We start from the raw sequence: 25,613 nt of genomic DNA on the forward strand, positions 1-25,613 counted from the left end.
AGAAAGAGGAAGACTTAAATTTACTACATATTATAACATATTTAAGTCCATAATCAACTAATTGGCTTATTAGTATAAGACCATACTGATATATTAGTTTTCCAAAACAAGATAGGACATAGTTAAAAAAAAAATCAATTAGTAAAAGGATTATTCATTAAAAGGTGCAAAGACAAATAGTGAGCTACCTGGAAAAATAAAATTTAATTTAAAAATTCATTTAAAATATAAATTAATAGACGAAAATTAAGCCACAGACAAGTAGAAAAAAGTGAAATTGAATATTTTTTAAATGTAGTCTAATGAGGGTAGAATGCTCTATAATTTTTTAAAAATCTTTTTCGATTACTTTGAAAGACTGCCATTTGACCACATCAAAATTTTAAAAAACATAAAATTTAAAAATGTAAAACTTTTCAGAAAATGAATCACAGAGGGCTAGTTCATTATCAAAAGTATTCATTCAAATCACAGCCAAAATACTAGAAAGACTATAGACCTACACATTCAATTCAGAATATAAGTAGTATTCACTAGCATATATAAAAATGTACCACCAACCACTAATTCACCAACTATGGTGTTCATATCAAATTGAGTGGCTTTTTCATTCTGGTTTCAGCTTAAATGTCATCTTTTCAGAAACAAAGTAACGGGTCATTCTGTTTCTCTCATGGTACCTTGTATTTATCACGTACTATATTTGTTTATAGCACTCCTTTCCAAACTCCACGAGGTCTAGGCTCTTATGTACTAAGTTCAGTTTTGTAGCATTCTTATCTGGTGTAGGTTCTGCTATTCAGATCTTCCCTGAATAAAATAATTAGCACTTCATGAAAGTCCCTAAGTAACTGGCATCATTTTGAAAGTGTAAGTTTTAGAAACTGAGGGCAATAACAACCTTGCTATATTAAGCAGCTGGCTTTTGAAATAGTCAACAAATGCTACCCTTAAAATTTCAGAAGTTACTTTGTATGGCTAGCATTTACTAGCACCAGGCATTATGCTAAATATTTCACAAGATGAACACATTTAATTCTCATGAGTACTCTCTTAAGTTGGTACTACATTAACCCCAATATACAGATAGGGCACTGACAATGCCAGCAGAGGGCAAATTGCATACAAAAGAATTATATTAGTAGATAAGTAGGAGAATCTAGATTTGAACCCTGGTGATTTCACTGTTCAAAAATAATTCTCTACAGTAATTATCAATTATAAGTCTGGAGTCATATACCTGGACTCTCAAGCCTTACCAGAAATATCCCATGGGAATTCAAAGTAGGACTCTATTCCAGAGTATTAACCAACTACAGATGAATATGGGAAGGTGTTTCCAACCTTCACTTTCATTTTTAACTATGAAAACAGATTAAAAGGTGCCCTGAAAGTGATACAGAAGAAGCAGTTTCTCCCAATTTAAACATCTAAAATAACTTAAAAAAATTTTTTTTGAGACACGGTCTCACTTTGTTACTCAGGTTGGAGTATGATCATGGCTGACTGCAGCCTTCACACCCTGAGCTCAAGTGATCCTCCTGCCTCAGACCCACCCCCTATCCCTGCCCACCAAGAGGCTGGGAATACTGTCCCATGCTACAATGCCTGGTTAATTTTTGTGGTTTTTGTACAGATGGGGATTTACCATGTTGCCTAGGCTGGTAAGTTCACTTTTAGTACCAACTGGTGTTTTCTATTTCTTTCCCATTATTTTTTTCATTAGAAATCAAATCTCAATAAAGAGAAAATAGAGTCTCAAGGGAATCCTAAGACACTCTTTTTTTTTTTTTACCGTCCTTGAGTTCACCCAAACGTTTAGCCACCATTTTTGCCTATCATACGTTCAAATTTCCATTACAAACAAAAGTCTTGTAAAGCTTAATTTTTCATGATTCCTGTGGTTTAGCAGGGGATGAGATGGGGGGGGAAGTAAAAAACAATCCTCCATTAAAAATAAAATGATCCCAATTTGGTATGAAAAGCAACTGTTTTCTTCATAATTTCAGATTATGGCCTTTGCAGCAACACGGATGGAACTGGAGGCCTTTATCCTAAGCCAATTTACACAGGAACAGAAAATCAAATACCACATATTCTCACTTATAAGTGGAAGATAAACAATAAGCATACATGGGCACAAAGAAGAAAAACAATAGACACTGAGACCTATTTGATGGTGGACTGTGGCAGGAGGGTGAGTACTAAAAACATACCTATTGGGTATTATCCTTATTACCTGGGTGACAAAACTATTTGTACACCAAACCCCTGTGGCACACAATTTAACCTCTGTAAATTTTTCTTTCCAACTTTTATTTTAGGTACATATGACAAATCTGTACCTAAAATAAAAGCTGTAAAGAAAAAAAAAAGTGGACTTTTAAGCAACCTCAGCCATCTCAGGCTATAAAGGGCACATTTACCATGCATTATCAAGCTCCTACCATGATAGGCACTGTGCTTCAAGGTAAACATGTCTATATACCTAGTAAGTGCTGTCTTATTTTTCTTAGGGAGCTGGTGTGTTTAACAGTAGTAATGACACCTAAGCTGCAAGAGGGCAGGGTCCATGTCTGTCTCCTTCCTTGGTATATCCTAACACCTAGTGCAAGGTAGGCATTTAAATATGTTAAACAAATACAAGCTTATATGTTTGCATAACACTTTTATTGTTTTAATCCCTTTGAGTATTTTTATGAGGTGATATGTAAATCCAATTATAAGATTATGCTTATGGGGAACCTAAAATGACTCCAATAATCAGTCAAGTAATAATTAGCACTATCATTAATATTGAATTATCTGTATTAGAAGAAATAGACAATAACTTGACCCTTATTCAACATTTGATACTTTCCTTCAAAACAGGTTATAGCCTTAAAGAAACATTATAGTATTAGGTGAAGTATACATTTTGTATCTTTGTTTGAAAACAACCCATCAATTGTTATTACATATCTTTGGAAACATTATTATGAATCTAGGCTGGTCTCCCAATCTGAACTACATTCATGCCACATAAATAGCATTCCAAAGAGAATTGTTTTTAGTTTTTTTTTTTAATTACATTTGAGGTGAGTAAAGAAAAATACAGTAAAATTAGATCTTAGAGATTCACCAGAATCCAAACTATACAACTTAATTCATAAGACTAATTCAATCACAGTTTGTAACAAAACAAAAGGAACAGAACATTTTTACCTTCAAATTCAGTGTAAACAATAATTTATCATATTTAAAAGAAGGCTGCTAATAAGTAGAACTCAGACAGTTATTGACTTAATTGACAAACTTAGAAATTCTAAAAGTCATTAAAAATTTTCAAAAGCCTGTAAAATTTATTTCATCTATTTCTATCCATATTCACTTCATTCGGAATATTCTTCCTTGTTGACAATCAGTGGAGTTCATTACATACTAAAAATAACACCATATTTATGCACAGATAAATTAATTTTTCCAGTAAGAGCTAATCTTCCTTTAAGAAGACTTCCCACATATTCACAATACATAATATCACAGAATATCCATATTTGGCCTAGATGTCTCTGAATTGTAGCATTACAAGATGGAAGTTCATTGTGTCTAATAATTTGATTGAGTTTTGTCCAAATGTCTTCCAGAGTTTGGCTGTTACAAATAGTGTCTTCTATTGTCCATCTTGCTCTATAAAGTGAGTGTAAATTTAGTGCCTTTAAACTGTCTTGCAATTTTTTAGACAAAGGATAAACCTTTTCGGTACAATTATTGCCGGGAAGGGAAATACTCCAAGATCTCCTGTTGTACTGTTTTCCCTTTTCTGATTGTTTATCCAGATTTCCAGAATTAGTCTGTTTCTTCAGTGTTTGTGACCAGATTAAACGCTGCTGTTTCAAATAAGGTTGAAACTCCAGTAGATCTACTGTGCAATCATAACTGTGTGATTTAGCATTATGTTCTGAAATGGTCAAGTACTGTTTCACATCTTCAGCTGCCTCTCCAGAAATCACAGGTGGTGATCTTTTAGGTCTGAGTGGAAGCTTGGACCCATCATATGGAAACCAAGGTATAAATCTTGATAGCGGACGAACAGGAAAGTCTTGAATTGCCTTTTCTGCAATTTTTGGCAGTTGTGTGGGATCACTCTCATATGGTCGATAATGTAATATTACTTCTGTAGTCATTCTGCAGTAATCCAATTACTCTTAGTGATGAGAAAATTTCTTAGCTGAACTCCTCAGAGCTAGAATGTTAATTTATTATTGCAAGATTGTCTCTCCTGCCAAATCAGAGGGAAACATGACCTAAAGTGGAAGTATTGCAAACAATAAGACACGGTAGGGATACCCTACCTAAAAAAAAGGCAGGGAGAAAAGGAAAAACAAAAACCAAAAACCAATCCCAAAGTGGTAGTTTACCAAAGTGCTATTGGTAAATGTGAATGTAATCTACAAACCTGAAAACTCTTTCTCTTACCAAAATAAAGACTCTGAATTAGATACCCTATAAAATTACTTCCGGCCTAAAAATGCTAGTAGTCAATGTGTTTAACTTAACAGATATAAAGGGCTTGGAAGTATTAATATTAAGTATTAATAGTCTTAAAACTATAGCAGAAACAAAGAGTAAATAAATGATTCTTAAAATAGTTTTCCTATGAAAATAATTAACAAAAAATGTAATATTTGAAAATTTGAGACAACTAATTGAGGACAATGAAATCACTGTAAATTCTACTCCAACATGGTGAAATCCCATTTCTACTTAAAAAAAAAAAAATTAGCTGGGCAAGGTGGTGCACACCTGTAGTCCCAGCTATTAGGAAGGCTGAGGCAGGAGAATAGCTTGAACATCAGAGCCAAAGGTTGCAGTGAGCTGAAATTGGGCTACTGCACTCCAGCCTGGGCAACAGAGCAAGACTTCGTCTCAAAGAAAAAAAAATTCTAACCTGTTTGGAAGAAAATTAATCATTTAATCCTTGAAAATTATATGGATTCGCCAGGTGTAATGGCTCACGTCTGTAATCCCAGCACTTTGGGAGGCTAAGGTGGGCGGATCACCTGAGGTCAGTTGTTCAAGACCAGGTCTGACCAACATGGTGAAACCTCCTGTTTCCTAGATAAAAAATCTAGCTGGGCGTGGTGGTGCATGCCTGTAATCCCAGCTATTCAGGAGGCTGAGGCAAAAGAATCAACTTGAACCCAGGTGGTGGAGGTTGCACTGAGTTGAGATCACGCCATTACACTCCAGCCTGGGTGACAGGGCAAGACTCGGTTTCAACAACAAATTATATGGATTTCACCAAACAAATATATAGATAGATTATTTGATGATATCATTTCATTCTCTGTAGTAAAAACTAAAACCATGAGTATGGTTTAACTTTGCATTTTAACCAGGCCAAGAACCAGTTTTGTGACTCTGTCTTCTCCATATAATCCAGGCAATTAAGCAGTATGGAGACCCTAATACCATGGCTTTTGTATTCCAGTTTGGAGGAAAACAAGAAGTCTAGACTCCTATTTTTTTCTCTTAGAGCACAGAAGTCCTCAAGTTGCGCCACATTAAGTTACTGATAATAAATTCCAGCATATGGTACATGGGGTCAAGAATGGAGCCTTCCAATATCTGCAAGTTAGGCTTCCTAACCAGGCCCAAAGTTGTAAGGGCAACAGAACAGGCTTTTTCACATCCTAACAATTGCAGAAAAAAATGGGTTGAATTCCTTCTCCCCAAAAATCATTAAAGAATTACTTGATGAGGGTTCTCCCATTGCTAGGATAACCATGAGTATGGACTCCTGTCATGATGTCACAACAGAATCACTGTCTGACTCTCAAGAGTAAGAAGAAGTAACTAATTCCATGATTCTTTTTACTTACTGTTACTGTCCACTAACAGATGTGACAACTCTCAAATTCATAAATGTGATCTTTAACATCCATTATTTTAAATATGGATCTAAATGTTATCACGTATTCCTTCAAGAATTAATAATGCACTAATGTTTTTTTTCCGTTCCTTATACTTTCACATTGTAAAATGTGAAATGGCATTAAGAAAATCTCTTATCTGAACTCAATCAGTGTTATACTGAAGAGATGATTTTTTAAAATTTTGAGACAGTCTTGCTCTGTCACCCAAGCTGGACTGCAGTGGTATGATCTCGGCTCATGGCAACTTTCACCTCCCAGGCTCAAGTGATTCTTGTGCCTCAGCCCTCCGAGTAGCTAGGACCACTGGTGTGCACCACCATGCTGGCTAATTTTGGTATTTTCAGTAGAGATGGGGTTTCACCATGTTGGCCAGGCTGGTCTCAAACTCCTGATCTCAAGTGATCAGCCACCTCGCCCAACCAAGAATAACAAGACATTATCTATATATATATTTTTTGAGACGGAGTTTTTGCTCTGTTGCTCTGGCTGGAGTGCAATTGCATAATCTCGGCTCACTGCTGCCTCTGCCTCCCACGTTCAAGCGATTCTCCTGCCTCAGCCTCCTGTGCAGCTGGGATTACAGGTATGCCCCACCACCCCCAGCTGACTTTGTATTTTTAGTAGAGATGGGGTTTCTCCATGTTGGTAATCCTGATTTTGAACTCCCCACCTCAGGTGATCTGCCCACCTCAGCCTCCCAAAGTGCTGGAGTTACAGGCGTGAGCCACTGCTCTTGGCACAAGATATTATCTTTAACATTTTACATATAAAAATATAAAGTGAACTTAAATGACCACTTAAATTGATACACTTGGCATCCAACATCAGTAAATAGAGAAGTGTGAAAATCCTTGATTAGCTGGAACAATGGGTTAACTAGAAGATGGTACCAAAGAGGTTTAATAAAGTTGAAACTATCAGTGAATTTTAAAACATTTGCCCGTTTAGGCTGCCATTTTTTTTTTGAGATAGAGTCTCACTCTGTCACCCAGGCTGGAGTGCAGTGGGGCAATCTCAGCTCAGTGCAGCCTCTGCCTCCCATGTTCAACCGATTCTCCTGCCTCAGTCTCCTGAGTAGCTGGAATTACAGGTGTCTGCCACCACACCTGGCTAATTTTTGTATTTTTAGTAGAGACACGTTTTCTCCATGTTAGCCAGGCTGGTCTCAAACTCCCGACCTCAAGTGATCTGCCCACCTTGGCCCCCAAAAGTGCTGGGATTGCAGGTGTGAGCCACTGCACCTGGCCTAGGCTGCTTAAATATTCCTTCCTAGGTACCCTCTGTTTTGGAAAACAGAGAATAACAGAAAACTAAAAACTCCCAGTGGCAGTCTCTGTTTCACTGGTATTTTACTTTTTAATAGCTTCTAATTTGTACAAACTACACCTTGCAGCTAATAGAACTGCTCAAAATTCCCATCCACGTAGTTGGTAGTGGAATTATCTCTGAGAATGCTGTTTCATTCATTAGGAGGCAACATGGACTCTTGAAAAGAGGCAGGTCTTATGTTGAAATACTGCCTCAATCACTTACTGGCTATGTGATCTTGGAAAAGTTGCTTCAACTATAAGAATTAATATTTACTCCACATACTTGAAGTGAGATTGAGAGATAAAAAACATGCTTTTCTTCTTTTCCCTCTTTTCCAAGAGTAACAATCCATTTTAGTCTAGATCATTTGCTCAGGTTAAGCTTACAGGTGCCACCACTTTATCACTTAAAATTACAAAGGTCCACAATAAGAGACAGTCTTGCTAACTAAGGCATCATTACATGATTCTATGTTACAAATGAGACTAATGAGCTTCTAGAATGTCTGATGATTACATCATAATGGGAAGGCTAAGGCATCTCTCAAAATGGATGCCATAAGTGCAACTGAATTGAATCCAAATGTTTATTGAGCATTTATTTCCTCAGCTCCTTCAAGCCATATTAGAGCATACAAGAAACAAAACTGCATTTGTTGTAGTAAAAAAACAAAAACAAAATAAAACTGAAGATTTCAAATAAAAGGTTTTCAGAAAATAATAGGCATTAAAAAAAACTACCCTTAAGAAAAACCAAAACTGTCTTGCTGTTTTTTTTCCTAAATAGTGATCTAATTAAATTATCAAACTTACTCAAAATGGCCGTGTACAAAAAATGAGAGTTGACCTTAGATCTCGGACCTGTTTCCGACATACAGTGCAGTGCTTTGAAGTAAACTGCAGTTTGTTTTTAATAACTCTAAGTTACACGTTGTATTACTATGTATTGCTAAATTCTTGGCACTACTGCCATGCAATACTAATTTTACAGAGGAAGCTGAAGCCTGTTAACTTCATCAGTGCCACATGAAGAGACAAGAGACAGAGGGGAAAAAGCACTTTAGATGCCCGCTGTAATTCATCCTAGTTCAGAGAGATCTCCACGATAGGGGCGGGATGTTAGCTTCTGCGGCTAAACTCTGGTGACTGAAGCACCATAGATCAGAAAGAATGATTTACAAACTATCTATTTCATTCTATAAAGGGGCCCTTAAACCTAAAAAGCATCCAGGCGAAATCGCTTCCTTCCGCTTGGCGCCAAGGGACAGAGCAGGAGGGCGAGCACTGACTGTGTTTAAGAAGGATGAGGCCTACATGGCAAAGGCTTCGAGAAATAGGGAAGGGAAGAAAACAGAAAAAGGGGACTCAGATTCGCAAAAGTTTACCTTTCAGCGCCAGCAGGTGCTCCTGTTTAGGGGGATTCACTTCCATTTTGACCGGCACTTTTGACCCACGGCCTACGGGGGCTGGACAGGTTCAACTTGGCCCGGAAGAAAACGGAAAAACCTCGCGTTTGGTGAAGACCAAGAGTCAAACGCACAATCAACTTCTCTCTGGTGTTGGTACCTTAAATTCTCTTACTATGTCCTTTACAGACTGGCTTCTTTTCACCAAACACATCTCTTTTATCTTAGAAACCTATCCTATACATAAAATATTTTGCTTTCTATCTGCAGTCATACATAGCGACTTCAGGAACCCACCCCTCGGCAACAAAGGCGGCCTCCCAAAGGCTAACGTTACCGGCGTAAAAAAATGAGAGTGGCATACTGGGATTTGTAGTTTATACAAATATCTTGTTGCAGGCAGGGAGATGCCCCGCCCCCGCCACACCCCCACCCCCAGTTTACACCTTGGCTGGTTTAGGATTCGAGAGAAATCATTACAGGAGCGGGAGTTTCACCCCAGAACTTTAATTCTGTTTTATCTCTCCTTTTTTTTTAAACCTTTTTTCCAGCAGTTGCAGACTACGTAATGAAAAATAAAAAAGTGCCCATGCGCAAGGTTGTGCAACGAAACACCCCACGACTGCCGGCAGGCGGTGTTAAGAGTCGGCTAAGCGGCGCCCCGAGTCCTACTGCGCCTGTGCGCCGATGGCGTGCGCAGAGGCTTCTGGGTAGGTAGCTCAACCCCGCCTCTCAGTTGAGGATTCTGAGGGCTGCATCTGTGGCGCTGCTCCGACGAGGATGGCTACCCTGCTTGTAAACAAGCTTGGAGCGGGAGTAGACAGTGGCCGGCAGGGCAGCCGGGGGACAGCTGTAGTGAAGGTGAGGTACTTTACGTGCTCTGTTCTCCACCATCGGCCTACCTTCGGTTCATCCTGGAGACCAGGAGGCATCGCCGTGGCCCAGGCTTCGATGGGTGGGATGCGCGATTTCTGGGCCCCTTTTGGTTTTACAAGTCTTGTCCTCTCCTCTGCGACCATTTCCTCCTACGGCCTGAAATTGCCTGGTCTTCTGCTCATGACATGTCATTATCGAGACATTTGCGAAAAGGAGCTTGCGGGCCAGTGTCAGTGACCTAGACAGGTCTTTCCCCAGTTTCTTTGCTTCTAGTTAAACTCAACAGGCATTAATTAGCTTAGTATTATAAATTGAGCCGTCATCATTGTAACGTACTACGTTAGGTGTTTTAGTTTGTTAATGTCTACTTGTGAAGTAGATTTAATTCCCATTTTACCGGGAGGAAACCCAGGTTTAGGTTAACACAGTGTATGACAGAGCCCAGAGTTGACCGGCTCTAAAGTCTATGCTTTTCGCTATTGTACTATGTCTGTAATCAGAATCTATTATTGGTTGAGCTGCCCTCTCCTCTTTTCGTAGTACAGTCTGTTAACACGTTTCAGAAGTCTGCAACATCATAGCTGAGCATTAACGATAGAATTTATGAATTTCCTTAGGCTTGAAGTTAGATTCTACCATGTATACATGCTCCAAAATGAATTTACAAAAAAATCAATGGCAGTCATTTTTCCCTTCCACTGTGTGCATGGAAAGATCTGGAGGGGAGAACTGATCTCGTTGGTTTATAGAGTAACCTTCAGGAGCATCTCTAATCTAAGAGATTGATAATTCTCATTCCTAGCTACATAGTAGGATCACTGAGGATTTTTAATACACTACTGATGCAGTCCTTCTCCAGTTCTGATGAGGTTGATATTAGTATATTTTAGGAATTCCCTGAAGTTTTTAAAATGTGCAACCAGGGTTAACTACTGAACAAGATAATATCTGAAGTTCTTTTAACATCTTGAAAAATAAACGCCTATGATTATTCAGTTAATAGTATTCAGTTGGTTTTATATAACAGCAAATGAGACATTTCTTCCCACAGTTTAGTATCAGTCAATATTGGTGGTTGTTGATTCAGACGACCTTTATGTACTAATAAAGTTATTCTGCAGGTATCTGATATCCAAAGGAGACCTCATTATTAGGCATGTTGTGTGATTGAGATTTTATTTATTGAATTGTGCTTTTGCTAAGTAGAGAATACTTGCAGAGTACTTTGTGAATTAACTTGAAGTTTTATTTCATAATTGGAATGGGTATCATTGCAGTATCTATTTTTTGTTACCCTGTTTACCTTACAGTCTCAAAAGTGTACCAAGACCTGATGTAACTCCAGTTTGTTATAGCACATAATTTGATACATTAGAGTCTCACCTTGTTCGTTTTCATCTTAACATGTAAAATATTCCTGAATTGTGCAACTAAAAAGTCCTTTTTGACAAAATCTTCATGCCATAATTTGTCATAGGTATAGTGGCATAAATTAACTCATTGTCATTTTTATAGATAAAAGCAAGAAGTATTTATTGGAAGGTAAAAGTTGAAGTATATAATGGTCATACTCTGTAAAATGGCCTTTTGCTTGTGAACAAGTTGATAATGACATGGTTTTTATCATTAGAGAAAACAGTGACATAAAAATCTGATATTGTGGCTGGGCACGGTGGCACACACCTGTAAAGCACAAAGTGCCTGGGAAGCAATTTGGGAGACCGAAGTGGGCAGATCACTTGAGGTCAGGAGTTCGAGACCAGCCTGGCCAACATGGTGAAACCTTGTCTCTACTAATAATACAAAAAGTAGCTGGGCATTGTGGCACGCATCTGTTAATTCCAGCTATTCAGGAGGCTGAGGCAAGAGAATCACTTGAACCCGGGAGGTGGAGGTTGTGGTGAGTTGAGATCATGCCACTGCACTCCAGCCTGGGCGACAGAGCAAGACTCCATCTGAAAAATAAAAAGTGCAAAATCTGATATTATGAAATAACTGACATTTAAAAATGTATCACAGAATTTCTTTTGCTTAGTGAGTCTCCTTAGGCCTTTTGAAATTTAGTCTGGATCTGGGCACAGTGGCTCACATTTTTAATCTCAGCACTTTGGGATGCCGAGGTGGGAAGATTGCTTGAGCTCTGGAGTTTAAGACCAGCCTGGGCAACATAGTGAGACCTTACCTCTACAAATAGTAATTTTAAAAAATTAGCCTGGTGTGGTGGCTCATGCCTGTGGTACCAGCTACTTGGTAGTCTGAGGCAGGAAGATTGCCTGAGCTCAGGAGGTCAAGCCTCCAGTGAACTATGCTCAGGCCACTACACTCCAGCCTGACGGAGTGAAAATCTTTCTCAAAATAATAATAATAATAAATAACAATCTGATCACAGTTTGATTTACATGTAATAAGTTTGAAGCTTTCTTTTAGCATTTTGTGAAGTGTAAAATTAAGAGCTTTTTCCTGTCTAGGACTTTTTGATATTAGCCACAATTCCTATTTATAGATACTGAGGAAATAATTTATTGCTGTATTATTTACCAAATTGATGCAAAATAGTCTGGTAACTTTAGTTTTGGACCTATGTTTAGCTTGCTAATCAATGAAATTTTATTAACACTTTTTAAAAAATATGATAACAGCATAAGGAAGTCCTTTTAAATCTTGTATACTGATGGGATCAGAAATACAGGATTTAAATGAACTAAATAAAATTTTAATATGGTCCTTTGGAATTTATTGTCATAAACAAATTAAATTTATTATAGTATAATAGCACTTATTAAGTGTTGCATTTATTTTATATCAAATTCCATTGTGAATATTTTTTTCTATATTTAATTGGAAATTTTTGTTTTGAGGCAGGTTCTCACTTTGTCACCCAGGTGGGAGTGCAGTGACAGGATCATGGCTCATAGCAACCTTGATCGCCTGGGTTCAAGTGATCCTCCCACCTCAGTTTTTGATTTTTTTATAGAGACATTGTCTCACTGTGTTGCCCAGGCTAGTCTTGAACTCCTGGCCTCAAGCAGTCCTCCTGTCTTGGTGTCCCAAGTGCTGTGATTACAGGTGTGAGCTACAGTGCCAGGTCTAAATGAATTTGATAATGTGAAACTTTTCCCTTTTAAAAAAATGGAGGATAAACTGAAGTATGTCTCTCTCTATATAATGATAGAATTATACACGAGTAGCTGTTCTCCAGCTGTGTCACTTTCTCATGGGGAACCAATGTTCCAGTGTTACTGGTATCCTATATATCCTTCCAGGAAGATAGTATGCTTATACAACAATATAAAAGAAATTTGCTCTCTCCCTGTTTTTATGCAAAAATGAATATATTCTATTTATCATTTTTCTTTTTGTTTTAGTCATAGGAAATCATTTTGTGTATACATGAAAAACTTTTTCTTACTAGCCTATGTAGTTTTTTAGTATTATTAAGTACCATAATTCATTTTCCAAGCTGATAATTGATGTATATTAACTTTGTTTTCAATTTTTTGCTAATGCAAATGGTGTTTTAAGGAATAACAGACAGATTTTGTCACACATGTCTAATATGCTTGTAGGATAAATTCCTGCAACTGGAATTACGGAATTATTTAAATTTTTGGTAAGTATTGACAAGTTGCCCTCCATAGAAGCAATATTGCTCAATGAACATTTCACAGTAATCAGTAATGTATGAGTGTCTCCTTTCCCACACCTTCACAACCAAGTGTTACCAACATTTTTTATCTAATCTGAAAAAAAGTATTTTGATGTAACTTTAGTTCGCATTTCTTTTCTTTATTTTCTTTGAGACTGAGTCACACTGTCACCCAGGCTGGAGTGCAGTGGCACCATCTTGGCTCACTGCAACCTCTGCCTCCCAGGTTCAAATGATTAGCCTGCCTCAGTCTTCTGAGTAAACTGGGATTACAGGCACCTCACCACCATGCCCAGCTAATTTTTTTGTATTTTTAGTAGAGACGGGGTTTCACCTTGTTGGCCAGGCTGATCTTGAACTTGGCCAGGCAGGTCTCAAACTCCTGATCCTTGGCCTCCCAAAGTGTTGGGATTACAGGTGTGAGCCAATGTACCCAGCCTTAATTTGCATTTTTCTTATTAGTTAGATTGAACATCTTTTCATGTAAAGAATTTTCATCTTCTTTTCTGTGAACAATGTTAATGTTTCTTATTTTTATTTATTTTTCTTTTCCCAAAGCCTTATTTACATTGAAGGACTAAATTTAAATTTCTTTTGAAGCATAATAAGATGAAAGGCAATTCTGAATTATCACTTTATTTATGGTGAAAGATATTTGCATCTCATGCACTAAGTCCAAGTTAATTGCAGAGTTAGGTTTAAAATCGTAGTAGATTTAGTCTGATTTCTTCCTTGGGCTTAATTGCTTTTAAATTATTTTGCTGGACTTTATGTAAGCAGTAGGTACTTGGTATTTGAAATATCCTATTTCTGAGGGTTCTTTGGTCTAACAGGGAAAAACAGGCTGAAAAACTGGTAAAGGTATTAAAGTGCTTAGGATGTTATGGTAGACACTTACACAGAGTTGGGCCCAAGGGACAAGTGTAGTCCTTTCCTCAGCGTTAGCATGAAGAGACATGAAACGGTTTTTCATGTTCTGAGAACTACAAGCTGTTGGATATAGTTGGAGCACAGGGTCAGAAGAGTGTGGCAGTGAAGCAGTAGGACAAGAACCAGTTTGTAGCAGGTCTTGAATGGCAGACACAAGAGTTTGAGGTATGATTGAATAGTACAGTGTAGGCATTTTAAAAAAATTAACAAAAATGGAAACACTACAAATATACTTAGAAATAAGTGCTGAAAATGCTTTATTGGTATAAATACAGTGTTGACTATAAAACATAAACTTATGGACTTGAGAATCAGAATATGCTGATAAATAGCCTTTCTTTTGACTGACTGTGTAGCCTTGTGCAAGTCATTTGCCTATAACTAGAACTAGATAAACTAGTTTCTAATTCAGAGCTATATTTATTGATAGAGAACAGGAATTGAAATTTAAGTTTAAGGTGACTGCTTCTTTGCCTTTATATTGTTTGATGTAATTAGATACTAGAAGATACTTGAAAGTTACTTGTAGTCTTAATAAGTTCTTTATCATTTACAAGAGTAATTATTATCTCTGTACATTTTTTAGATTATTTTGTTGAAATTAATGATAGTTTATTTTGTTGAGATTATTCATAGGTTAGGTAGTTGCAGAGAAATTGCTTAAGAACCCGCTTTCAGTAGAATTATATATTTGTACAGATTCAGATGTAATGAGTCAATCATAATTTTCAAAAGATAATGAAAATGTTAACTTACAGCATCTTTGCCTCTAACAGTATTTCAAAGATATTTCATTATAATTTTGGCAGGGTCTGTCAGATTGAATGACTTAAAAATGATTTAAGATTTTACAACCTACATAGTTTTTTTCATGGAGGAATAAAGTAACAATGTTGATTCAATATATTAGGTCAGTTTTCTTACATACTTAAAAATGTATGCTTTTAAAATTGTTTGAAGAGCGCATCCTTTCTTTTCAAATATTAGGTGCTAGAGTGTGGAGTTTGTGAAGACGTCTTTTCTTTGCAAGGAGACAAAGTTCCTCGACTTTTGCTTTGTGGCCATACAGTCTGTCATGACTGTCTCACTCGCCTACCTCTTCATGGAAGAGCAATCCGTTGCCCATTTGATCGACAAGTAACAGACCTAGGTAGGAAAATTATTTGTGTGGATTTAAGATTGAAAATTGTTCATGTAATGCAAATGTCATAGAAAACAATTTCCTTTCACTTGGTTTTTAAAATGATAAAATTCCCAGGAAGTTTTAGAAAGCCTGAGTTTCTGTTAAGATTAATAATCTTCAAGCTATAAACTATCTCACTCTTAGTAATTTTATCTTCTGAGATGTTTATATTCAATACTTACATGTAAAGAGCTTTAAGTCACCTAAGAAAAACCTGCTATCCTGATTCAATGAAATAAGAATATGCATCACAGGGTGAATCATTTGCCTGAAACCATTAACCCAATAAAACAATATTTTCTTTAAAAATAAATAAGCCAATAATGAAAATACAGGTAAGTCATTAGAGTCTCAGAATGTTTTTATTTACTAATATCAAAGACGGAAGTGTTTGTAGCTTGTGATCGTTACTCTTTATTTTCTGTTAAAATAAGTTTGAAGGGTTTGTGGATTTTTTTTTTGTGGTTTTCTATATACTTTTAAAACTTTCTTAATATATTTCAAAGTAAGTTATTTTCAGGTACCAGATTTGGAAATAATAGTATTTACTAACATTTGAACAATTATTTTTACAAATATAAGTTCTGTGAGTTTACTCTTTTTGATAAGGGAGTTTTTTTCCAAAAGAGTTTAAGGTTGCCATTTTTTTTTCCAGGTCAGTTGCACTTTTAAGACTGTTTTAATGTATTCATACTATTTTTCAAGGGGAACACATTCAAAATAATTTATCCATCAAAAAAAGGAAGAGTACCTGTAATTTTAGGCTGGAAGACTTTAAAATGCTAAGAAACATGGTTTAAAAATATTTTCTTGGGAAAGAAAAGGATTTTCAAGGTTTTGGTGATCTTTGATGTTTATAAATAGTATGTCTATTTGCCTGACAACTAATATAGGATAATGATAGCATTATTATAGATAGCAGTAACTTACCAGTAGCCAAGAAATAATAAGGATTGGGAAAGTCTCTGTACTTTTATTTGGTCTTTTATTTTGTAAGATATGCATATATCATACTATTTCTTTAAATAAAACTATACTTAGGCCAGGTGTGATGGCTCACGCCTGTAATCCAGCACTTTGTGAGGCTCAGGAGGGTGGATCACCTGAGGTCGGGAGTTTGAAGCCAGCCTGACCAACATGGTGAAACCCCGTGTCTTCTAAAAATATAAAAATTAGCTGGGCCTGGTGGCAGGCGCCTGTAATCCCAGCTACCCGGGAGGCTGAGGCAGGAGAATTGCTTGAACCTGGGAGGTGAAGGTTGCAGTGAGCTGAGATCCTGCCACTGTACTCCAGCCTGGGTGACAAGAGCAAAACTCCATCTCAAAAAAAAAACCCAAAAAACAAACAAACAAACAAACTAAAATAAATAGTAACATTTTGCAAATAGAGGATAGAGCCTTTCTTCTAACCCCCCTTTATCTTTTTTTTTTTTTGAGATGGAGTTTCGCTCTTGTTACCGAGGCTGGAGTGCAATGGCGCGATCTCGGCTCACTGCAACCTCCGCCTGCTGGGTTCAGGCAATTCTCCTGCCGCAGCCTCCTGAGTACCTGGGATTACAGGCACACGCCACCATGCCCAGCTAATTTTTGTATTTTTAGTAGAGACGGGGTTTCACCATGTTGACCAGGATGGTCTCGATCTCTTGACCTCGTGATCCACCTGCCTTGGCCTCCCAAAGTGCTGGGATTACAGGCGTGAGCCACCGCACCCGGCTAACCCCCCCTTTTTTTTTTTAAAGCCGAGTATCACTCTGTCGCCCAGGCTGGAGTGCCATGGTGCAGTCTCGGCTCACTCCACCTCTAGAGTTCAAGTGATTCTCCTGCCTCAGCCTCCGGAGTAGCTGGAATTATAGGCACCTGCTATCACACCTGGCTAATTTTTATATTTTTGATAGAGATGGTGTTTCACCATGTTGACCTGGCTAGTCTGGAACTCCTGACCTCAAGTGATCCACCCACCTTAGCCTCCCGAAGTGCTGTGATTACAGGTGTGAGCCATAACACCCAGCTCTTCTATCTTTTTGAAGAGCACTTTGCCTTCTCTATATTAGTAATACAATGTGAGGAGTTACTATCCTTAATGTTTAACTACACTATAAATTTATTATAGGGAACTAGACTGAGTAGATCTGTCCTCCTCTTTGACTTCTCTGAATTCTGAATCAGAATTCTTCTCTAGTCCAAGAAGAATATGAGTAATTCTTAATACTATTCAGCAATATTTCTGATTTTCTTCTGTTCATATGATGAAATTACACTTTCTTGCCCTCTTACACATCACTGAGTGATGTTCATTGATCAGTGAAATTTGAGCAGAAGTGAGGTGTTAGCTTCCAGTAGAAGTTGATAATAGAAGGTTTATGATTTTTGAAGTAAATTCTTCTTCCTGCTACAGTGAGGTGGTCCAGATGGTTGGAAACTTGGTAACCTGTGTCCCTGTCTGTGGTCAGTGGGGAACAGAGTCTGTCTTGTCTTCCCTAACCCCTGAGATGTTGCATGAGCAAAAAGAAAATTTTTGTTGTGTTAAGCCATTGAAATTGTAGAGTTGTTTTGACACTTAACAGAATTAAGTGATATATTAGGCACTACCTAGTAATGCTAGGAGTTTATTTGTATATATTCATTATGTAATGACTGGTTATTTAGAAAATTGTCAAGACTATATTTTTAAATGGTCACTTAGTGTACGTCTTAACCTTTATATAAGTAGAACTCAGCTTGTTTTAGAATATGTGTTAAAAATTAGGCAGAAAGCCTTTTGGGGGCAAGGCTGAGGGAGCAATTCTGGGTTGGGGGGGTCTGTATAATGGTACTTGGGAAAGGAGGTCACAGAAGTCAGAGAGGAGGATAGATGTGTTCAGTCTAGGTTTTTTTTTGGGAGAACCATAGTGTGGAATGGCTTTTTTTTAAGGGCCAAGAGGAAGGGGAGCCCTGCAGGCAATGACTACATTAACCTTTTATATGTTTATTCATTTAATGAATATGTATTAGGTGGCAGCTATGTCAGATGGTATTTGTGGCATAGGAGTTTACCATAACAAATATTCCTTCTACTACTGAAGGATCTGACTTTTATTCATAGACTCAGAAAGAGTGTGTATGTTGTCCTGGGTTCCAATATAAAATGTATTTCTTAACGTAGGTTGCTGCAAAAAGTACTTGCAAATGCTTGTTTTAGTATATATAGTGAAAGTCAGTGACAAAATAGGACTTGTAAAATTAAATGATAGAAAAATTGGCTGGGCACAGTGGCTCACACCTGTAATCCCAGCATTTTGGGAGGCCGAGGCAGGTGGATCACTTGAGGCCATGAGTTTGAGACCAGCCCAGCCAGCATGGCAAACCCCGTCTCTACCAGAACATACAAAAAAAATTAGCCAGGCGTGGTAGCACACACCTGTAGTCCCAGCCACTTGGGAGGCTGAGGCATGAGAATCACATAAACCTGGGAGGTGGAGATTGCAGTAAGCTGAGATCGTGCCAGTGCACACCAGCCTGGGCAACATAAAGACTGTCTCAGAAAAAAAAAAAAAAAAAAAAGTAAAGGCTATCTAAATAATTTTCTTAAACTGGCAAAATATATATAACATAAAATTTGTCATTTTAACCATTTTTAAGTTTAGTGGCATTAAGTACATTCGCATTGTTGTGCAGCCTTTACCGTCATAATTTTTTTATGTGTATTTACAGTTCTTTTTTTGAGACGGAGTATTGTTCCCAGATTGCAGTGCAGTGGTATGATCTTGGCTAACTGCAGCCTCTACCTCCCAGGTTTAAGTAGTTCTCGTGCTTCAGCCTCCTGAGTGGCTGGGGTTACAGGCATCTGCCATCATACCTGGCTAATTTTTGTAAAAATGTATAGATGGGGTTTTACCATGTTGACCTGGCTGGTCTTGAACTCCTGGCCTTAGGTGATCTGCCTGCCTCAGCCTCCCAAAGTGCTGGGATTACAGGCATGAACTGCTGCAACTGGCCAAAAAATAATGAATTTTAAAGTGTATTTCTACTTGAAAGGCTTAGGGATTCTTCTGTTTTTTAAAAGAGAGTATTTTAACAAAGCAATTATTTTAGTATTAAAAAATGGGAAAATTTTGATTTTTTTAAAATTTAGACATTGATTACTGAACTATATGATTAGAAATTACTTTTGAGGTATGGGGTAAAATGGTTAATAGTCTATTTTGTTAGATTTAGTTTTTTGTTTTGTTTTTATTCTAGGAGATTCAGGTGTTTGGGGATTGAAAAAAAATTTTGCCTTATTGGAGCTTTTGGAACGACTGCAGAATGGGCCTATTGGTCAGTATGGAGCTGCAGAAGAATCCATTGGGATATCTGGAGAGGTATTGATTTTACTTGGTGAAATATTTCTTATGAGCATGAATTTTTCTTTTATTGTATGCCATTATTAGCACAATATTACCTCATTTATTATTGTGCCTGTGCCTGGCCTTTTTTTTTTCCCTTAAATCAGGGGTTTTCTGCCATTATTTGCAATAGACTCACCTGTGGAGTATTAAAATGATCCACCGTAGGCCGGGCGCGGTGGCTCAAGCCTGTAATCCCAGCACTTTGGGAGGCCGAGGCGGGTGGATCACGAGGTCGGCAGATCGAGACCATCCTGGTCAACATGGTGAAACCCCGTCTCTACTAAAAATTACAAAAAATTAGCTGGGCATGGTGGCGTGTGCCTGTAATCCCAGCTACTCAGGAGGCTGAGGCAGGAGAATTGCCTGAACCCAGGGGGCGGAGGTTGCAGTGAGCCGAGATCGCGCCATTGCACTCCAGCCTGGGTAACAAGAGCGAAACTCCGTCTCAAAAAAAAAAAATAAATAAATAAAATAAAATAAAATGATCCACCTACCTCAGCCTCAGCTGACCCACCTGCCTGCCTCAGCCTTCTAAAGTGCTGGAATTATATGAATGAGCCACTGAGCCTGGCCTTTTTTCTTTTCTTTTTTTTTGAGATGGCGTCTGGCTCTGTCACCAGGCTGGAGTGCAGTGGCACGATCTCCGCTCGCTGCAATCTCTGCCTCCCCAGTTCAAGCCATTCTCCTGCCTCAGCCTCCCGAGTAGCTGGGACTTCAGGCACGTGCCACCATGCCCAGCTAATTTTTGTATTTTTAATAGAGATGGGGTTTCACCATGTTGGCCAGGATGGTCTTGATCTCTTGACCTCGTGATCTGCCTGCCTCAGCCTCCTAAAGTGCTGGGATTACAGGTATGAGCCACTGCACCTGGCCTATTTTTTTTTTTTATTTGCTTAAATCAGTGGTTTTCTGTCATGATTGTGCAATAGACTCACCTGTGGGGAATTAAAATACAAGGCGTATAATTAGAAAAATATGTACAAGTCTTCAGGCTTCATCCACGACCTGTTGAAATTAGAATTTCTCAGATTAGAATCCAGACAACTATGTTTTTTAAAGTTTATAGCTAATTCTGATGCATAATCCCACATTATCTAAATAGCAATTGTACTTCTGTCCTTCCTATACATCATCATGCCAACTGATATTTAAAGCTATGGGGATATTTTTAATATCAGATTTTTTTTGTCTTAAAAGAAGACTTTTTACTTCTCAGTGGTTTAGTTTCTTGTGTAAAGTGCAGGGATTTGGTGGAAGAGATCTTTGCACTGAATATAGATATGAGAATAGTTTTATTTTTGGCTTTAAATTCATAACATATATTGGTCAGTTATTCTTGGAAATAGCTGCTTACATATAGAGATGAATGCTTCTCAGATGAGTACTGAATGACCTTTGTGCTTCATGGCCAGTATATTTTCATATATGAATGTTGGTCAGTTAAGCCAAAAAGATTGTGGGATTCTATATTTAAAAATGTGTCATGTTATACTGATTGGGTTCAATTTTAAGGCATTAATTTTTGTTTATCAGAGCATCATTCGTTGTGATGAAGATGAAGCTCACCTTGCATCTGTATATTGCACTGTGTGTGCAACGCATTTGTGCTCTGAGTGTTCTCAAGTTACTCATTCTACAAAAACATTAGCAAAGCACAGGCGAGTTCCTCTAGCTGATAAACCTCATGAGAAAACCATGTGCTCTCAGCACCAAGTGCATGCTATTGAATTTGTTTGCTTGGAAGAAGGTTGTCAAACCAGCCCACTCATGTGCTGTGTCTGCAAAGAATATGGAAAACACCAAGGTCACAAGGTATGCATTTAATTATTAATAAATTGAATCACTGTAGCTACTTTACCTGCTCAGTATTTGTTTTCTGACCTGGTTCTTTATGCTAAAAGTAGCGATTCAAGAGGGGTTAATTGATGAATGAATTGATGAATGGTTTGGTAGCATGAAAAGAGAGAAAAGTAAAAGTAAGTTAGTATTTTTCTGTGTTATAAAAGTCACTTGTGGCTGATGCTTCGTATTAAAAGGGATTTAAGTAGTTTTTATATTATTAGTCAATACTATGAGTTCTTTTCTGTAATTATGTTACATTTTATAGCATTCAGTGTTGGAACCAGAAGCTAATCAGATCCGAGCATCAATTTTGGATATGGCTCACTGCATACGGACCTTCACAGAGGAAATCTCAGATTATTCCAGAAAATTAGTTGGAATTGTGCAGCACATTGAAGGAGGAGAACAAATCGTGGAAGATGGAATCGGAATGGCTCACACAGAACATGTATGGATTTTTTTTCTTCACTTTCTCATTCTTTTTTATTTCATATTTTCACTTTCTACTAAGTATTTAATGAGCAATTACAATTTGCCAGTATTGCACCAGTCATTAGAAAGTTTTTTAAAAGTCTCTGTCTTCAAGGAACTCTTACTTCATGGAAGAGAGATAGTTTTAAATGCGGTAAGTGTTTTATGGAGGAGAAATACAGGGTGCTTTGGCATCACAAAACACAGGCAATGATTTACGGAGGTCAGAGAAAGCCTCATAGAAGAAATGATGTTTAAACCGAGATTTGAAGAAATTGAGTTAGGGAGAAGAGCAGGATGGGGAATGAGTTGTCCCAGGAAGGGAAGCATATGTTAAAACGTTTGGAAGTGAGGATTGGAAATATTGTAGAGACTTAAAGCAGCTCACTGTGATTAGAGCTTTGAGTATTGAGTGGGACATGACAAGAAAAGAGGATGTGGAGAATTCAAAGCCAAATCATGCAGGATCTTGTCAGCTGTGTTAAAGAGTTCAGAATTCAGTTTAAGGACAGTGATGAGCCGTTGAAGAATTGACATAGGAATGATGTAATCAGATTTTCCTTAAGAAAGGTTGCTTTTAAATGTAGCAAATGAATTGGAGGAGTAACAAAATTGGAAGCAGGTAGACCTATTAGGATGTTAAAATTTTCTAGTTAAAATTCTAGAGATTTTTATGGCCTATAACACACTAGGGTAGTGACAGTGTACACAGGTAGATGGATTTGAGATTTTTAAAGAAGTAGAATAAGTGATTAATTGTTAATATTGATTGGATAGGTAACTTGGAAGGTCAGGCTGTTAGACCAGTTAGAAGGCTGTTATCCTAATCAGTTGAGAGATGATAATAGCTTGGATCAGGTTGGTAGAAGTAGAGGTGATGAGGCATGATCAGATTCTAGATATTTTTGGTAAGCATAATTTGCTGAGGGACTAATGGGCTGTGAAAGAGAGGTGTTAAGGATGACTCCAGTTTTTTTTTGCTTCAACATCCTGAAGGATTGAGTTGCCATTTACTAAGACAGAGGCAATTAGGTTTGGGAATGAGGGAGACTGGAGATTAGGCATTCCATTTTGTTTGAGATGTCATTTATAAACAGTTGAATTTCCAAAGTGTGTTCCTTAGGGGAAAGATCTAGTATGGAGATTTATATTTTGGAATTTAATATAGACAGTATTTAAACAACGTCTCGCTCAGTCACCCAGGCTGGAGGGCAGTGATGTGATAACGACTCACTGTAGCCTTGACTTCTGGGGCTCAATCAGTCTTCCTGCTTCAGCCTCCCAAGTAGCTGGGACTACAGGCACATGCCACCATGCCTGGCTAATTTTTTATATTTTTTGTCGAGACAGAGTTTTGCCATGTTGCCCAGGCTGAAATTTTAAATATTTCACATGTAAAATATTTATTAACATTACAGTTGCTTAAATTTTATTTTCATTTTCTTAGGTACCAGGGACTGCAGAGAATGCTCGGTCATGTATTCGAGCTTATTTTTATGATCTGCATGAAACTCTGTGTCGTCAAGAAGAAATGGCTCTAAGTGTTGTTGATGCTCATGTTCGTGAAAAATTGATTTGGCTCAAGCAGCAACAAGAAGATATGACTATTTTGTTGTCTGAGGTTTCAGCAGCCTGCCTCCATTGTGAAAAGACTTTGCAGCAGGTAGGTAGTTTAAATGTGGTTAGGGACTTAGTTTAAGTAGATAATTACTAGAGGTATACATTAGTCTATTTTATTAATAAATATTTTGTGTTTGCTGTATGCAGTAACTGTGCTTAGGAATGGTCTGCAACCTTGACTTATTTCACTAGTGTGGAATTATCAGTGTCCTCTTGTTCATGTGAACCCTTTTACTCTTCTTTGCCAAGCCTATATGTACTGTTTTTTTTTCTGCTTGGAGTATATATGTCTCTCTTTTCTAATAGTGGAAATCGTCTGTCTCCTTCAAGGTCCAGGTTAAATGTTTGCTTTTCTTTGAAGCTTTCTCTTTGTTGGTCTTTTTTTGAGTGCCTCTCTAGCATGTACTACCTATATCTGCTGTAATTCAGTGATTTGTCACTGTTAAAACAAACATGTTTTGTGATGGTTGAGAGATCATAAGTAATTTGTTGCCCAGTTTGCAGGTGACTCACTTTTTAAATAAATGAGATTCAAGGTTATTCTGACACAAATGTCAGCCTTACCCATTTGTGTTTTGGATCTGCTTTCATAAGTGTGAGGTATAAGGGTAACTATTGCCCTAGGAATAATAGTTTTTAGAAAAGCTGCAGTCTGTGTTATCTTCACTGATACATTGGTCATAATTGTATTGATTTCAAATAATTGAAGGCTAAGCGTTTTACCATTGCAGAACTTTTTCTCTTAAATATCTGATTACGCTTACATGAGTGTGGCCAGTCTATAGCCTTATCAGTCTTGGGTTATCATTTAGTCCCCACTACACTGAATTGTAACAGTTGATATATATGCTATTTATCAAGTTGATATTCAGCTCCAAACCTACTCTTCTTTCCTCTGCTTTGTGATAGTAGGGCTAGCACTCTACAGTCGTAATTGTGTTGCTAGCTGGTCCCATGTAAGGTACTATCAAGAGGGAGCAATTTGAGATGAGATTTGGGTGGGGACACAGAGCCAAACCATATTAACTGATAATTGTTAATGATACAGTATTATCTTACTATGTTAATGTAAAAAAAATCAAGGTCTTGGATTCATTTTTCATATGGATCTATTAGTTTTGTTCTATTTTATGACCACAGAATACTAACCAATGTTCTTAAAAGTTCCCACTACAGAGAAAATTGAACAGAGGAATGGAACATCACAAATTGATCTTCATTTTTGAGAATATAATTTAATCTTACATTCACTCCAAATAATTCATGTATCATCTAAGTTCTTGGCATGATACTGGATGCTGAAAATTTATTCATTTAGCAAATATGTGTTGAACATCTAACATATGCTGTGTATTTAAAATATATCAATGGACAAAATTAGCAAAAAGCGATATTCTTATTGAATTAGTATTCTAGCAAGAAGACAGGCAATAAATCATAACCATATCTAAGTAAGTAAATTGTACATATATTAGAAAGTGGTAAGAGCTAATCAAAAAAGAACTCTACAACTACATGTTTGTATTTGTACAGCAGATTGCATTATTAAGTAAAGTAGTCAGGATAAGCATTATTGAGAGAAGGTGAGATTCGAGCAAAGATTCAGTAAAAAGTTGAAGGAATTTGCTCAAGGCCTAACTGGGAGAACATTCTAGTTGAGGGAATGTTTATAGCAAAAACCCTAGGGCAGCATGCCTGTTATACTGAAGGGACAGGAAAATAGGCCTCTTGACTGGAGTAGAAATAAGTGAAGGAGGGAGTAATAGGAGGTGAAATCAGAGGTTATAAGAGAATTACATGTATGGAAGGCCATGTGAACTATTATAAAGACTTCAACTGTTTTTTGGCAGCTGAGGACAGGGTCTTGCCCCCAGACTGGAGTGCAGTGATAGAATCTCATCTCACTGTACCCTCTGCCTCCTGGGCTCAAGTGATCCTCCCACACAGCCTTCTGAGTAGCCAGGACTACAGGGGCAAGCTACTACATCCAGCTAAGTTTTTTGTTTTTCGTAGAGATAGAGTTTCACCATGTTGCCCAGACTGGT

General features: G+C 37.5%; 3 protein-coding genes across 21 annotated transcripts in view; 1 reads left to right on the forward strand and 2 right to left on the reverse strand.

Moving 5' to 3' along the window:
* TRAPPC13 (trafficking protein particle complex subunit 13) overlaps nucleotides 1–8,948 on the reverse strand; it is a 54,306-nt gene extending 45,358 nt beyond the window's left edge. For 11 of the 18 annotated variants that reach the window (XM_078365447.1, XM_054252630.2, XM_078365449.1 and 8 more), the window contains exon 1: nucleotides 8,614–8,948. In XM_078365447.1, coding sequence (XP_078221573.1) covers nucleotides 8,614–8,659 — 46 coding nt within the window. In that variant the 5' untranslated portion in view covers nucleotides 8,660–8,948. Of the gene's footprint in view, nucleotides 1–7,511; nucleotides 7,672–8,613 lie in introns of those variants that run through there. The other 7 variants (XM_078365446.1, XM_078365438.1, XM_078365437.1 and 4 more) reach the window with 4 other exon arrangements.
* SHLD3 (shieldin complex subunit 3) lies at nucleotides 3,047–8,750 on the reverse strand. Of its 2 annotated transcripts, none has more exons than XM_078365457.1 (2): nucleotides 8,614–8,750; nucleotides 3,047–4,286 (listed from the first exon to the last, which is right to left on the reverse strand). In XM_078365457.1, exon 2 carries the CDS (start codon nucleotides 4,164–4,166, stop codon nucleotides 3,414–3,416), a length of 753 nt encoding a protein of 250 aa, XP_078221583.1. In that variant the 5' UTR covers nucleotides 4,167–4,286; nucleotides 8,614–8,750; the 3' UTR covers nucleotides 3,047–3,413. The 2 variants fall into 2 exon arrangements, with proteins under 2 accessions (XP_078221583.1, XP_035148176.1); XM_035292285.3 differs by having other exon boundaries at nucleotides 3,047–4,261; nucleotides 8,614–8,745.
* Nucleotides 8,949–9,368: 420 nt separating the features above from the next.
* The window catches only part of TRIM23 (tripartite motif containing 23), a 37,096-nt gene continuing 20,851 nt past the window's right edge, over nucleotides 9,369–25,613 (forward strand). Inside the window, exons 1-6 of the mRNA XM_008991997.6 lie at nucleotides 9,369–9,495; nucleotides 15,074–15,236; nucleotides 19,487–19,608; nucleotides 21,169–21,447; nucleotides 21,743–21,925; nucleotides 23,396–23,611. Coding sequence (XP_008990245.1) covers nucleotides 9,415–9,495; nucleotides 15,074–15,236; nucleotides 19,487–19,608; nucleotides 21,169–21,447; nucleotides 21,743–21,925; nucleotides 23,396–23,611 — 1,044 coding nt within the window. The 5' untranslated portion in view covers nucleotides 9,369–9,414. The remainder of the gene's footprint in view (nucleotides 9,496–15,073; nucleotides 15,237–19,486; nucleotides 19,609–21,168; nucleotides 21,448–21,742; nucleotides 21,926–23,395; nucleotides 23,612–25,613) is intronic.

Source organism: Callithrix jacchus, chromosome 2 (assembly GCF_049354715.1).
Source record: "Callithrix jacchus isolate 240 chromosome 2, calJac240_pri, whole genome shotgun sequence".
In the NCBI taxonomy this organism is placed as follows: Eukaryota; Metazoa; Chordata; class Mammalia; order Primates; family Cebidae; genus Callithrix; species Callithrix jacchus.

Coding starts and splice junctions, on each gene's coding strand:
- SHLD3 (XM_078365457.1), bottom strand. CDS start 4,166: ATGACTACAGAAGTAATATTACATTATCGACCATATGAGAGTGATCCC.